The sequence below is a fragment of the Ptychodera flava genome, chromosome 3 (genome assembly GCF_041260155.1).
Source record: "Ptychodera flava strain L36383 chromosome 3, AS_Pfla_20210202, whole genome shotgun sequence".
Lineage (NCBI taxonomy): Eukaryota > Metazoa > Hemichordata > Enteropneusta > Ptychoderidae > Ptychodera > Ptychodera flava.
The window spans coordinates 43,858,439-43,871,481 of record NC_091930.1 but is presented as its reverse complement, the minus strand read 5'-3'; the positions used below and the strand labels follow the sequence as shown (position 1 = coordinate 43,871,481).

Below are 13,043 nucleotides of genomic sequence, written 5' to 3'. Positions count from 1 at the left end.
GGCGCTGTTGCTGAGAGGTGCCTGACCATGTTGTTTGCTCTTTTCTGAATAGTTTACCCAGAATAGTTTACCCACCTCAACCGAGGAACTTGCCCACCGTGTCTGTCATTGAGTTGATGAATCCAGATAAAGTTCAGGTCAAGTGACGGCCACCATTCTGTGCTTGTCTCCAGACCGACAGGTTGTAGCGTGTGTAACGAGTTCGATATGAATATTCATAATTGATAACGCGTCACAATTTACGTTCTTTGCATATTTAATCACCACTCAAAATACACTTTGACTGGCTACAGTAAGCATCAGATGCGACTGGAACTCATTCAGGTCAGAGAACACGGGACCGGACACCGCCAGAACAGCGAGGGGTTCCGAATTCAGCGATGGAGTCGACGTCAAAAGTGTACAGCGGTAGCGACTACCACGACCACTTCAACCCTGAAAGTTATCTCAATCATTACTATGGGTCAGCTGAAGGACCGACAGAGGAAGAGGAAGGTGTCAACCCATTCATTTTTCAGAGTTTACATCGAGTATTTTACGAAGGTAAGATCTGATATTCTGTGTAACGCTCATCCGAATGTATGCACCAGTGCTGTGATTTCCACCGCGATGTAAATAATATGTATACAGTTAGTTGTTATAGAAATAGGACAAATTCCCAATAATTCACCATTACTGTTGCACGCCAGGCCTATGAGGGTCAAACATGGTTAGATCTTTATTTTCACACACCGTTATACATGTAAGAGAATCGATAATAAATGAAACAATGTGCGTCTAGTTTCTCTAGGGTCTATGATGAAATTAACATTGACACATAGACACGGCACATTGACAGTAAAAACTTCAACCTCACTTTGGTTGGTAAAACTATTCACCGCGTCTCATCAGAGAGGTTACTAGGGGTCACCATTTTTCATAAGCTAACTTGGTGTGAACACATTTCAACCATTGAAAACAAAGTCAATTCCAAATTGTTTCTATTGGCACGCATCAAAAAATTTCTTCCTCTCCACTCACGCAAGTTTCATCTCACCACACATCAATTACTGTTCTAATGTTTGCAGCTTTACTTCCAATAGCAATATCTATGCATTGGAGCGTCTACAGAGACGTGCAATGAGACTTATTCTTGACACTGTTCCGCCTCTTTCCACTTATCAAATGTATACTCAGCTTCATTGGCTGCCCATTAACTTGAAACTCCGTTGTAACCGTATGGCCCAAATTTACAGAGCAACTCACAATCTAACCCCTGACTATATAACTAGTATGTTCAATAGTTATATCCTTTCCAGATCACTACGTTGTTCCAATCAGAGCCTTCTTAAAGTCCCCAAAGCACGTACAATTCTTTACCAAAACACCTTGTCTGTTGCGGGTGTGGATGAATATAACAATCTCCCAAAAGCCATCAGGGACTCCGAGTCTTTGACTAGTTTTAAGAAATCGTGTAATAACTTTCTGCAATCTATTTACTCTTATGCCTCTTCGTAGTTTTATTTCTTGCTATTTATACTTCAGTGTTTTTTGTTTTTTTAATTTTTTTTGTGCTGTTATATAATTTTCTTTTATCTATTCGGCCTCCATGAAAAGAGGTGTTTCACCTATGGAGTTATCGAGTTTGAATAATGGTTAATAATAATAATAGTAACCAAGGATAATGCGCCATTTTACCTCATCTCATTTGCATGCCTGGACTAAACACAATCATATATTTGTCATGACACTGCAACTTACATAACTTGGGGTCGCACCTCAAGGGTAAAGGTGCATGGTAGTGTGTGTGGCGCGTCAACCACTTGTATTGGGGCGGGACAAAAAAACAACAGTCGATAGAACAGCCCGCTTGGCTGTTCTGTGTCACGTTAGTTCTGTATATATTAAACTATACGCTATAACACAGGGCCCATATTCAACCTCCATAGTATTGCTATAGCCTAATAAACATACGGAAAGACAGGCTGACATTCAGTTTGCCATAGCGTGTTTTAGCGAATACATACAACCAGAAAAAGTTGCTTTTTGTCATCATGAAATCAATTTCTATGGCAAATCCGGTAATTTTTCGACCGGTCGGGATGCTTTGGAACTCACAACGCACTGCAACCATGTCAGCTAGCGAAGACATCACAGTCAAAACGCTCGGCCAAATCACCACCCTTACGAAAATCGGTACAATAACCTAGCTAAGTTATTACAAATTTTCTGACTGCTACCCTTCCAAACGCTGTAGAGCTCATGAAGCACACTATGCATCGCTGATGACGGTTTATAAATTGTACACTTTTACACGTCGGGTATCTCATCTTGGTGTCAAAAACAGATTTCGGTGCCACTTTTGCCGGAGGAAGAAGGTTACTGAAAGCCATTCCCTTATAGCTACTGCGACATTGGACGTGTGACGTCATTGAACAATTCTTGCAGAGTTCACGCGGAGAGATAAAGTTGGGTCATGTCTATAGACTTCAATTGCTTTCGCTTATTCTAATGCCTTTTTATTTTAACCCTTGAGCGCCAAAATTAATGTCTGTCACCTTTATAAAATTTACCCCAGTCATTTTTTTTCAGAATTTTGCCAAACTTTTGTTGAAAAACAGTAGGTAATGAAATATGATGTCTGCTTGGTCCAAAATTATCAAAAACAAATAGAGAAAAATTGGTAAAATGTTGCATTAAAATTTTGGTGGGAAGCATTACAGCACTCAAAGGGTCAATAGTTTATGTCTCCTAATAATTAGCATGATAGACACTGGAAGCGCGACGCGTTTGTACAGTCTACGTACATGTAGAATATTGCTGACATGTCACGCAATGTTGAACGAGAAATATCTTGCTCCTTTAAAAGGAAATCGATCCACCCTGGCACTTTTCATATTAGTCATGGCAGGTTAGCGCTTTGCCGTTAGACGCAAGGTGTGACGTATCAACAAAAACAACTTAATTTGTTAGTAATGAGGTTTTCAGAGTCATATGGGATACAAGTATTCTATTGTACACCTTGAGCGCCGCTACTTTTAGAACCACCGCTAATGTATTCCATTGTAGACAATGATGTGTCCTCACTACAGAGTTTGAACATCCCAGACTGACTGCTGGTGCCCGATTCATTACCGGCCTACTCTGAACATTTATTGACGTCACGGCCTCCATCCACAAGGCACTGCCACACGTTGACGTTTTAATTTTCATTAACGGTAAATTGATTCTTTCACCTTCTTTACTTCATATGAAATCGTATCTTTTATCTAGATGGTGTTTCCGGCGATCGCTTGATCGACATTGGTACGGGTCCTTGTATCTACTCCTTCCTATCGGCCTGTCCAAACTTCAACGAAATTATCGCCACCGATTTCACGGAGGCCAACAGGAACGCCCTCAAGCGATGGGTCAAGAAAGAACCAGGGTGCTTCGACTGGACACCTATCATCAAACACGTCTGCAATTTGGAAGGTCACAGGTACATGAAAAAAATACTTCCTTGTAATTATTTCCATTTGCAAGCGAATGAGCTGTTTCGGAAGGTAGTCAATGGAGTCTTCCAGTTTGATCATAGGGGATTCTCCATATGTCGGAGATGTGGAAGTATTTAGAGAAACATAAGGAAAGTATCCGTCATGAGAACTAGGAGCTGCATGTTGCCAACACGGTTTTTTTCAAAGCAATATTTCTCATCAAAGATGACAAGCAAACCCCCTCAAACTATATATTTTCAAAAAGCAGAGACTCTAAAGTTTTGTATGTTAGTAGTAGTTCACTCGAAGGATGAAGTATGTGTATTAATGATCAAAATTAATTTAAGTCAAAAACTTGACGCTATTTTCTAAAATGTAATATTTCACTTGAAAGAAGAGTATATGTATGAAAAAAAAAACTATTTTATTTTGCATTATATATTCTCATTCTAAAATGGCAAGGGTCGAAAGACTGACACTCAAAAAATGGTTAAAATCATGATTAGCAAAATTAAAATGCCTCTTATTCAAAAATATAAGAAATTTATTGCAAAACATAATATCGTTTTTTTATATAGCATTTAAAGAACATAGTGTGAAAATTTCAGAAAATTTGACCCAGCCAGAGATGAGACTGCTTGACAAGTTAAAAGGTGAACCCAACCAATATTTTAGTCTTGGTTAACAAATTAATAAAAATTGCATGAATATTTGCCAAAAAGTGAATTTTTAGCAAAATACGCTGTGTTGGGTGCAGCGCCCCTCAAATAGTTGAAAGTTCCCGTTACAAACAACATATAGAATCACCTGCCCTATAAAATCAAATGTGAGGCAATGAGTGGATGTGTTCAATAGTCTATTTTGTGGTTTTTTTTACCCACAGTGATGTTGAAAAGCGTGAGAACATGCTCCGTGATAAAATCAAAGATGTCCTTTTCTGCGACGTTCACCAAGCCAAACCGCTCGGCGATGTTGAGCTCGCTCCCTTCGACTGCCTGACGACTTGTTTCTGTCTGGAAGCCGCTTGCAACAACAAAGACGAATACCTCAAGTGCTTGAAGAACATGGCTACCCTGCTGAAGAGCGGGGGCACCTTCGTGCAGATCGGAGAACCGCTGAAATTCTACCAGGTTGGTGACAAGCGATTCGCAGGTTTTGCGGCAGACGAGACCTTCATCAAGTCGGCCCTTGAGCAGGCGGGCTTCACCGATTTGGATTGCCGATTCCGAAGACGCACGGCAGACGCCGGAAAGAACATTGACTACGAATTCACCATGGCAATCACTGCCAAGAAAATATAAATTTGACCACATATATGTGAAGTCAACCATTTTGCAGGTGCAGAACACTTAAAGTCGTATGCACTTCGAAAGTTTGCCCAAACATTCAAGTTGTTCAAACTAAATGAAACTTTAACCCATTGCCTCCGAAATCAAAAATAAAACTCAAGGATCACCGTGCACGATTTCGTAACAGGGCACAAAAACTGATTACCCTAAATTTACCAATTTTGATATTCTAAATTACCTCATTCCATATGTTAAAAACTAACTTGAAGACGGTGAAAATGGTTCGCACTCCAAGAGCTTTATAATAAGACTACAGATGCGGTAGGCCCAGAAAACGGTTGTAAAAAATTTAGAATCTTGATAGATGTCCCAATGGATGTAGAAAGGGAGAGCCGTTTTACCTCCCTGCAGTCCCCGAGGTACATTCTACCTCAAGCTTGGATTTGGTTTTCTACCAAAGATCCCCGAGAAAAAACGATGGTCTTCGTGTTCTTGCGTGAGGTCTATGGTGCTGTACACAACGAGTCCAATCTTTGCAATGGATAAACAGACAATATGTTTCATCCATTGAAGCCTCCATCTCTAAATTCAAACAGTTCGGATTTTTTTCCTCTGCAGGTAATGTTTGTACATTTACCGCCAAGTCATATTGAAGCACCTTGTACTATACTTGTCATGACAGTAGCTTTATAAATGACATTGTCGTTAACCTTGTATTAACAAGTGACTGACGGTCATTTTCGGAGCTCATCTTATATGGAAATATTCAAGATTTTAATGAAGCGATCGAACCAACAAATTCAATGGAAGTCGGCGGCGGAAAATAATTCAAAACCTAAAACGACAGAGTTATACCGGCACCGGAACATAATTCCCTATTCAGAATTCTTTTCCAAAAACCGTTTTCAAAATTTAAAGTCTCTGTCTCGAATCCCAGTAAATCATGTTAATATGGTATACATCTTGATCTGAAAACTGCGAATTCTCGCCACGGTTTCTTGTTTCAGTATATCTACGGTTTCGATACATAAACGTCTATTTTTAACATAACAGACATCCCATCGACCCCGGTTGGTATGTATGATTTAAATTTAAGCCAGTTTGTCACATTCCAATCCCCTGATGATACTTCCATGAAGATGCCACTTTTTAAAACTGAATGTTTTCGTCATTCGTTTTTTAATAGAGCTTTTTACTCATGTAGTGTAATGCCCTTTCATGGCAAATCTTCAACAAGTGTTAGGTCATACAAGTCTATTTTATTAAAACATTACACTGGTCTCTTAAACAATAAATTTTATCCTGATAACACTTGTGCTTGGGTGGGAAAGTGCCACTGTAAAAGTTGCCGTCTCTGTTAATTTATCTGTTTTGTTTTGTTCTGTTTTGAAATTTTTCACATATTTTTATTATTGTTATATTTTTGAATTTATCTTAAATCGTTTGTCTTTTCTGTTTTTAATTTGTATGTGTAACTTGTAAAATATGTTCTTTTGTGGAGGGTTGCTTTTTTATAGGTGTCAGTCACCTGTGCGACTCATCCTGACTTCATGACAAAGCTGAATAAATAAATAAATAAAATAATACTTTCTGGGATTTTTTTTTTCCATTGTGTATAGCTTCAATTTAATATCTAAATGTGAAAGATCGGAAAATATGTGAAATACAAATTAGATGTGAAATTGCCGTGCCTAATCTGTTCTATACACAAGACAGTGAAATAAAAATACACACTACTATACATTAAACGCAAATCACCAATATATGAACGATGTGTGGAGTTGCTTTCCCTTTATTAACTAATTTCTTTTTTTTCTTTTTTTTTAATTTTTGGTGCTTTATGTATCTTGATGAACAATTTTTTTTTAATATATTATTAGGTGATATAATTAGGTCATATAAAGGCATTACTAAATGATACATTGATGTCTTCCAATTATATATTAATGGCACCTAATGATATATTGACACCACCTTATAATGTAAAGGCGTCACCTAATCATATATTGACACGACCTAATCATGTAAAGGCATTACTAAATCATATATTGATGTCACCTCATTATATATTAACAGTACCTAATGATATTGTCACCACCTCATAATATCAAGGCGTCACCTAATCATATATTGATATATTGATACCACTTTATAATATAAAGGCATCACCTAATCATATGATGATACGACCTAATCATATAAAGGCATTACTAAATGATATATTGATGTCACCTAATTATATATTAACAGTACCTAATGATATATTGTCACCACCTCATAATATCAAGGCGTCACCTAATCATATATTGGTATGACCTAATCATTTAAAGGCATTACTAAATCATATATTGCTGTCATCTCATCAAATACAGAAAATAAACCTAGGAAGGCAGCAACGGCTTTCCATAGATATGGCTCTGCAAACTGCTGACAATATTTGTATAACAAAAAGAGAATATTTATGTGTTCATCAAAAAAGGTTGTGTCGAACATCTGCAAGTAAAACTGCGCAAATCATGTTTATTTTCTTTTGTGCGCATACATCCTTATAGATGATAATTTGGCAGACATGAAAAATTTTGATCACATAGATGGGGATTTTGAAATGTTTTTTTTAGGGTATTGAGGGGATGTTGAAAAAATAAGATTTCAATAACGATTCCTCCAGCCCTTCCTCGCCATTATTTGTGAACGAAGCCGATGTTATCAGTAGCAATGTAACCAGTTGGAGATTTGCTTATTCGTAAAAATCGCTCGCCGCGTGTAGCTTTGCCAATACAAGTCACAGGAACTTTTCCCTTTGGTTGAAAGAGAAAGTCAACCAGTCGTACAATATTAATGGTATGATTCTTAGACGCTGAAAAAAAAATGCATGTGTTTGCTGAGAATTCATGTTCTCACATTCCTGGCCGCTGGGAGTATAGGATCGACGGTGTGCGAAAAATCGATCTCACACTCTCAGATTGTCTCACACTGTACAGTAAATATTACACGAACTCTGATCGGATGATAAACAGCCTGTTTCGTCCACGCGCAAAACGTTACCCAACGGCACGATGAGTAACACACGGACCGGAACTACATAGTAAGCAGGTCAGAGTACAGTGGCAGACGACACAGCTGTCACGATTTTGGATAATGTTGTAAGTGTCCATTGTGAATTTTAAGCATTTTGTGGTCATATGAGAAAAAGAATCTCACACACCAAGGACCTGGGATCAGATTTCTCACACTCGTTGGGGATATTTTGTCACAAGATGATAACGCAAAATTTGAAGAGCATATGTTTTCAAGGTTACAGATAAATCTCTCTTGTGGCACAAAAGATATAGTAAACCGTTGTATTGTTGTGGGGATAAACCATCGGCACAGTTGCTGCTAGGTGCCTGACCGTATTGTTTGCTCTTATCTGGTTTGTTAACCCAGAAAGCGTGTCAGCTCAACCGGGTCATTTGACCACCGTGTCTGTCATTGAGTCGATGACCCTAGATGAAGTTGAAGGACCCCCATTCATTCTGTGCCTGTCTCGAGACCGACAGGTTGTAGCGTGTGTAACGAGGGAGATATGAATATTCATAATTGATAACGCGTCACAATTTACCTTATTTGCATATTTAATCGTCATTCATAATACATTCTCAATAAATAGACGCTGCTTTGACGCGCTACAGTAAGCATCAGGTGCGACTGGCAGTCATCCAGGCCACAGATAAGGGATCGGTTCGAATTCAACGATGGAGTCTATAGTGTACAGCGGTAGCGACTACCACGACCACTTCAACCCTGAAAGTTATCTCAATCATTACTATGGGTCAGCTGAAGGACCGACAGAGGAAGAGGAAGGTGTCAACCCATTCATTTTTCAGAGTTTACATCGAGTATTTTACGAAGGTAAGATCTGATATTCTATGTAACGCTCATCTGAATGTATGCACCAGTGCTGTGATTTCCACCGCAATGTAAATAATACGGTATACAGTTAATTATCATAGATGCTGGATAAATTACCAATAATTTACCATTGCTGTTGCACGCCAGGCCCATGAGCATCAGACATGACATGTTCAAATCTTTATTTTCACACACTGTTAAGAGCTTCAACGACAAATGAAACAATGTGCGTAGTTTCTCTAGGGTCTAGGATGAAATTAGCATTGACACATTGACACGGCATACTGGCAGTGAAAACTTCAACCTCACTTTGAGTGGTAAAACTATTGACCGCGTCTCATCAGAGAGGTTATTACGGGGTCACCAAGTCTAATAACCTAGACTGGTGTGAACACATTTCAAACATTGAAAGCAAAATACATTCCAAATTGTTTTCTTTGGCACGCATCCAAACATTTCTTCCTCTCCACTCACTCAAGCTATTCTATTACTGTTCCATCTCACCACACATCAATAACTGTTCTAATGTTTGGAGCTTTTCTACCAATAGAAATATTTATAACAGGCCACATGCTCATTCTGTGTCGCGATTCGCCAGAATACGTCACGTGACAAGAAAATAGATACGTCTAGTCCCCACCGGATCGGCAAAAGTGACGTCAGAGGGTATTTTTTTTGAAAGACTATTTCGCTATAGGGAAATAGGTCTGACCAAATTTTGAAAAGTGCCCGGTCACGTGACCGTAGTGTCGTCAGCAGGTTTGCAACAATGGCGGGTGACTAGAACGTGATGTGCGTCCAGGATAGGTGACAACACATTCTCTAAAGCAGATTTTCCGACATTTTACAACATTAAAACAGCGTAAGAACTTGAACAGCTCACCGACGGAAAAGATTAAAGTGCAACTAAGGATGTCGCTAGGTATGCTTAGAATATTTTTTGAAAGAAAGTGGTACCACGTACAACTGAAATCGCTTTGGAAACATCGCCCAGTAAACTTGTCACAATGGACTGTTGCGGTGCAAAATATCAAAACACATTATTAACTGTATAATAATACAACATGAGCATGTGGTGTGTTATAAAACACCTATAGCCTGGGCTTTATTCGGATTTTAGCGCTCGTCTATTACCTCTCGTGGCCGTGTGTTACAAGAAACACATCGCTATATCCCTCGGCCTACGGCCTCGGGTAATAGCGATGTGTTTCTGGTAGCACACGGCCCCTCGGGGTAAAATTAGACGGGCGCTAAACCATTCCATTGTAGACAATGATGTGTCCTCACTACAGAGTTTTAACATCCCAGACTGACTGCTGGTGCCCGGTTCCATACCTGGCTACTCCGAACATTTATTCCACAAGGCACTTCCACCAGCTGACGTTTTAATTTTCATCAACGGTAAATTGATTCTGTCACCTTGTTCACTTACTATGCAATCCCGTATCTTAGATGGTGTTTCCGGCGATCGCTTGATCGACATTGGTACGGGTCCTTGTATCTACTCTTTCCTATCAGCCTGCGCCAACTTTAATGAGATTATCGCCACCGATTTCACGGAGGCCAACAGAAACGCCCTCAAGCGATGGGTCACGAAAGAACCAGGGTGCTTCGACTGGACGCCTATCATCAAACACGTCTGCAACTTGGAAGGTCACAGGTACATAAAATTACTTCCTTGTAATTATCCCATTCGCAAACAAATGGGCTGTTTTAGGAAGGTAGTCATTGAAGTCTTCCTGTTTGATCATAGGGGATTCTCCACATGTTGGACACGTGGAAGTATTTAGAGAAGCATGGAGAAAAGTGTCCGTCAAATGAACTATCCAAAACATATTGCCGACCTAATGCGGCACAGTGAAACGTTGCAAGGAAACCCTACTTAAATAGCTGAAAGTTCTGGTTACAGGCAACGCATGGTATCCCCTGTCCTACAAATCAAATGTGAGTTATTGAGTGGATGTATTCAAAAGTCTCACTATCGTTTTGTATTATTTTTACCCACAGTGATGTTGAAAAGCGTGAAAACATGCTCCGAGATAAAATCAAAGATGTCCTCTTCTGCGACGTTCACCAAGCCAAACCGCTCGGCGACGTTGAGCTCGCCCCCTTCGACTGCCTGACGACTTGTTTCTGTCTGGAAGCCGCTTGCAACAGCAAGGACGAATACCTCAAGTGCTTGAAGAACATGGCTACCCTGCTGAAGAGCGGGGGTATCTTCGTGCAGATCGGTGAACCGCTGAAATTCTACCAGGTCGGTGACAAGCGATTCGCAGGTTTTGCGGCAGACGAGACTTTTATCAAGTCGGCCCTTGAGCAGGCGGGCTTCACCAACTTGGATTGCCGATTCAGAAGACGCACGGCAGACGCCGGGAAGAACATTGACTACGAATTCACCATGGCAATCACTGCCAAGAAAATATAAATTTGACCACATATATATGAAGTCAACCATTTTGCAGGTGCAGAACACTTAAAGTCGTATGCACTTCGAAAGTTTGCCCAAACATTCAAGTTCAAGTTGTTCAAACTAAATGAAACTTTAAACTCATTGCCTTTCAAAATCAAAAATAAAACTCAGGGAAAACCGCGTAACGAGGCTGAAAATTACCCTACATTTACCGATATTTGAAATTCTAAATGACCTCAATCCATATTTTGAAAACTAAGACGGTGACAATAGTTCTTACTCCAAGAGCTTTAAAAAAAACTCTAGATGCAGTAGACCAAGAAAATGAAAATTTTAGAGACTAGATATTCTTCCCATGGAGGTAGAAAGGTATAGCCCCTTTAACTGCCTGCTATCTCCGAAGCACATTCTACCTCAAGCTTGGATTTGGTGTTCTGCCAAAGATCCCCGAGAAAAACAATGGTCTTCGTGTTCTTCTGTGGGTTTCTGATGCTGCACACAAAGGTCCAATCTTTGGAATGGATAAACAGAAAACATGTTTCATCCATTAAAGCCTTCATCTCTAAGTTTAAACGCTTAGGATTTTTTTCCCTCTGCGGGTAATGTTTTTTTATTTTCCGCCAAGTCATATTGAAGCACCTTGCACTATACTTGTCATAACAGCGGCTTTATAAATGACATTGTCGTTTGTATTAACAAGTGACCGACGGTCATTTTCGGAGCTCATCTTATATGGAAATATTCAAGATTTTAATGCAGCGACCGAACCAACAAATTCAATGGAAGTCGGCGGCGGAAAATAATTCAAAACCTGAAACGACAGAGTTATACACGAACCGGAGCTTAATTCCCTATTCAGAATTCTTTTTCAAAAACCGTTTTCAAAATTTAAAGTCTCAGTCTGTCTCGAATTCCAGTAAATCATGTCAATATGGTATACATCTGGATCTGAAAACTGCGAATTCTCGCCACGCTTTCTTGTTTCAGTGTATCTACGGTTTCGGTACATGAACGTCTATTTTTCACATAATAGACATCCCATCGACCCCGGATGCCTGGCCAAAATTCACTTGTCGAGTTCCCGTATCTAAATACCTAGAGGTCGACCAACGATCAGTAAGAAAACACCTTTCATGACGTCATCCCCAAGATTATCACTGATAATGGATCCGATTATCCGGTATTGTGGCCCAGGATGTTTTTCTACATCTACAAACAAACCTTGAACTCATTGGAAAGTACAGTAACCGTATCTGACGCCCGATTAGGTAGCTGGAACCGTTCCAGGGTCGCTGCCTGACACGATGACGTTTTTCTCGTCATCGACAATGTTTTGATATTTTGATGTTGAACTGTGCAACTTACATGTTTGTGTTTCTAGAGAGATGTAGTGCCATGATGATGGCGCACTACGTTTGGGATAAATTAACAGACGAAAGAGATGAACTAAACATCGTTTTAAATGAATTTTCCACCTTGAAGCTTACACCGATGTAAAATTTTAACCTGAAGTTAGGGACCGTCTCAGATTGCCGCAGCTCGGAAGTTCAAAAAGCGAAGTTCGTTCGTTTACGGGGGAGAGGTTTGACCTCCATTCAGTTAGTGAACTTCACTTTCGCACTTCTAGTTTGTGATCACAAGTTTTTACATTGCTTGTATAAATAAAGAAAAACTGCACACTTGCACCAACAAATTTTGCTGTAACTGTTTCCACCTCGTTCGTGTCATGCTATAGTTAGTATTCAAATTTGATCAATTACTTGATGATGTAATGTGGTCAGGGGATACATATCCTTCAGAAGTTATATCAAAATGCTACATCGTACTTTCAGATAGACATCAACATTTCGCACTCTTGAACTTTCGTTTAGGGCAGGGGAGGGGGTTTTGATCTAAACGAAGGAATTTCGTTTCTTGAACTTGTGCGACAATCTGAGGCGGTCCCTTACCGATAATAAATAAATGACAAGACATAATCTGTCATTATATTACCATCTA

The 13,043-nt window shown here is 39.6% G+C and overlaps 2 protein-coding genes across 2 annotated transcripts; both read left to right on the top strand.

Moving 5' to 3' along the window:
- Positions 1-64: 64 nt before the first annotated feature.
- On the top strand, positions 65-6,334 carry LOC139130107 (nicotinamide N-methyltransferase-like). The gene is made up of 3 exons (XM_070695826.1): positions 65-543; positions 3,253-3,460; positions 4,339-6,334. The coding sequence occupies exons 1-3, from the start codon at positions 381-383 to the stop codon at positions 4,754-4,756; spliced, it is 789 nt and encodes a 262-aa protein (XP_070551927.1). The 5' UTR covers positions 65-380; the 3' UTR covers positions 4,757-6,334.
- A 2,043-nt stretch (positions 6,335-8,377) lies between these two features.
- Positions 8,378-13,043, top strand: LOC139130108 (nicotinamide N-methyltransferase-like). The gene is made up of 3 exons (XM_070695827.1): positions 8,378-8,635; positions 10,088-10,295; positions 10,643-13,043. The coding sequence occupies exons 1-3, from the start codon at positions 8,479-8,481 to the stop codon at positions 11,058-11,060; spliced, it is 783 nt and encodes a 260-aa protein (XP_070551928.1). The 5' UTR covers positions 8,378-8,478; the 3' UTR covers positions 11,061-13,043.

Excerpts from the sequence above, each read along its gene's own strand:
- LOC139130107 (XM_070695826.1), top strand. The coding sequence starts at position 381 with ATGGAGTCGACGTCAAAAGTGTACAGCGGTAGCGACTACCACGACCAC. Across the intron at positions 544-3,252 it reads ACATCGAGTATTTTACGAAG|ATGGTGTTTCCGGCGATCGC; the intron begins GTAAGATCTGAT and ends TCTTTTATCTAG. Across the intron at positions 3,461-4,338 it reads TGCAATTTGGAAGGTCACAG|TGATGTTGAAAAGCGTGAGA; the intron begins GTACATGAAAAA and ends TTTTACCCACAG.
- LOC139130108 (XM_070695827.1), top strand. The coding sequence starts at position 8,479 with ATGGAGTCTATAGTGTACAGCGGTAGCGACTACCACGACCACTTCAAC. Across the intron at positions 8,636-10,087 it reads ACATCGAGTATTTTACGAAG|ATGGTGTTTCCGGCGATCGC; the intron begins GTAAGATCTGAT and ends CCCGTATCTTAG. Across the intron at positions 10,296-10,642 it reads TGCAACTTGGAAGGTCACAG|TGATGTTGAAAAGCGTGAAA; the intron begins GTACATAAAATT and ends TTTTACCCACAG.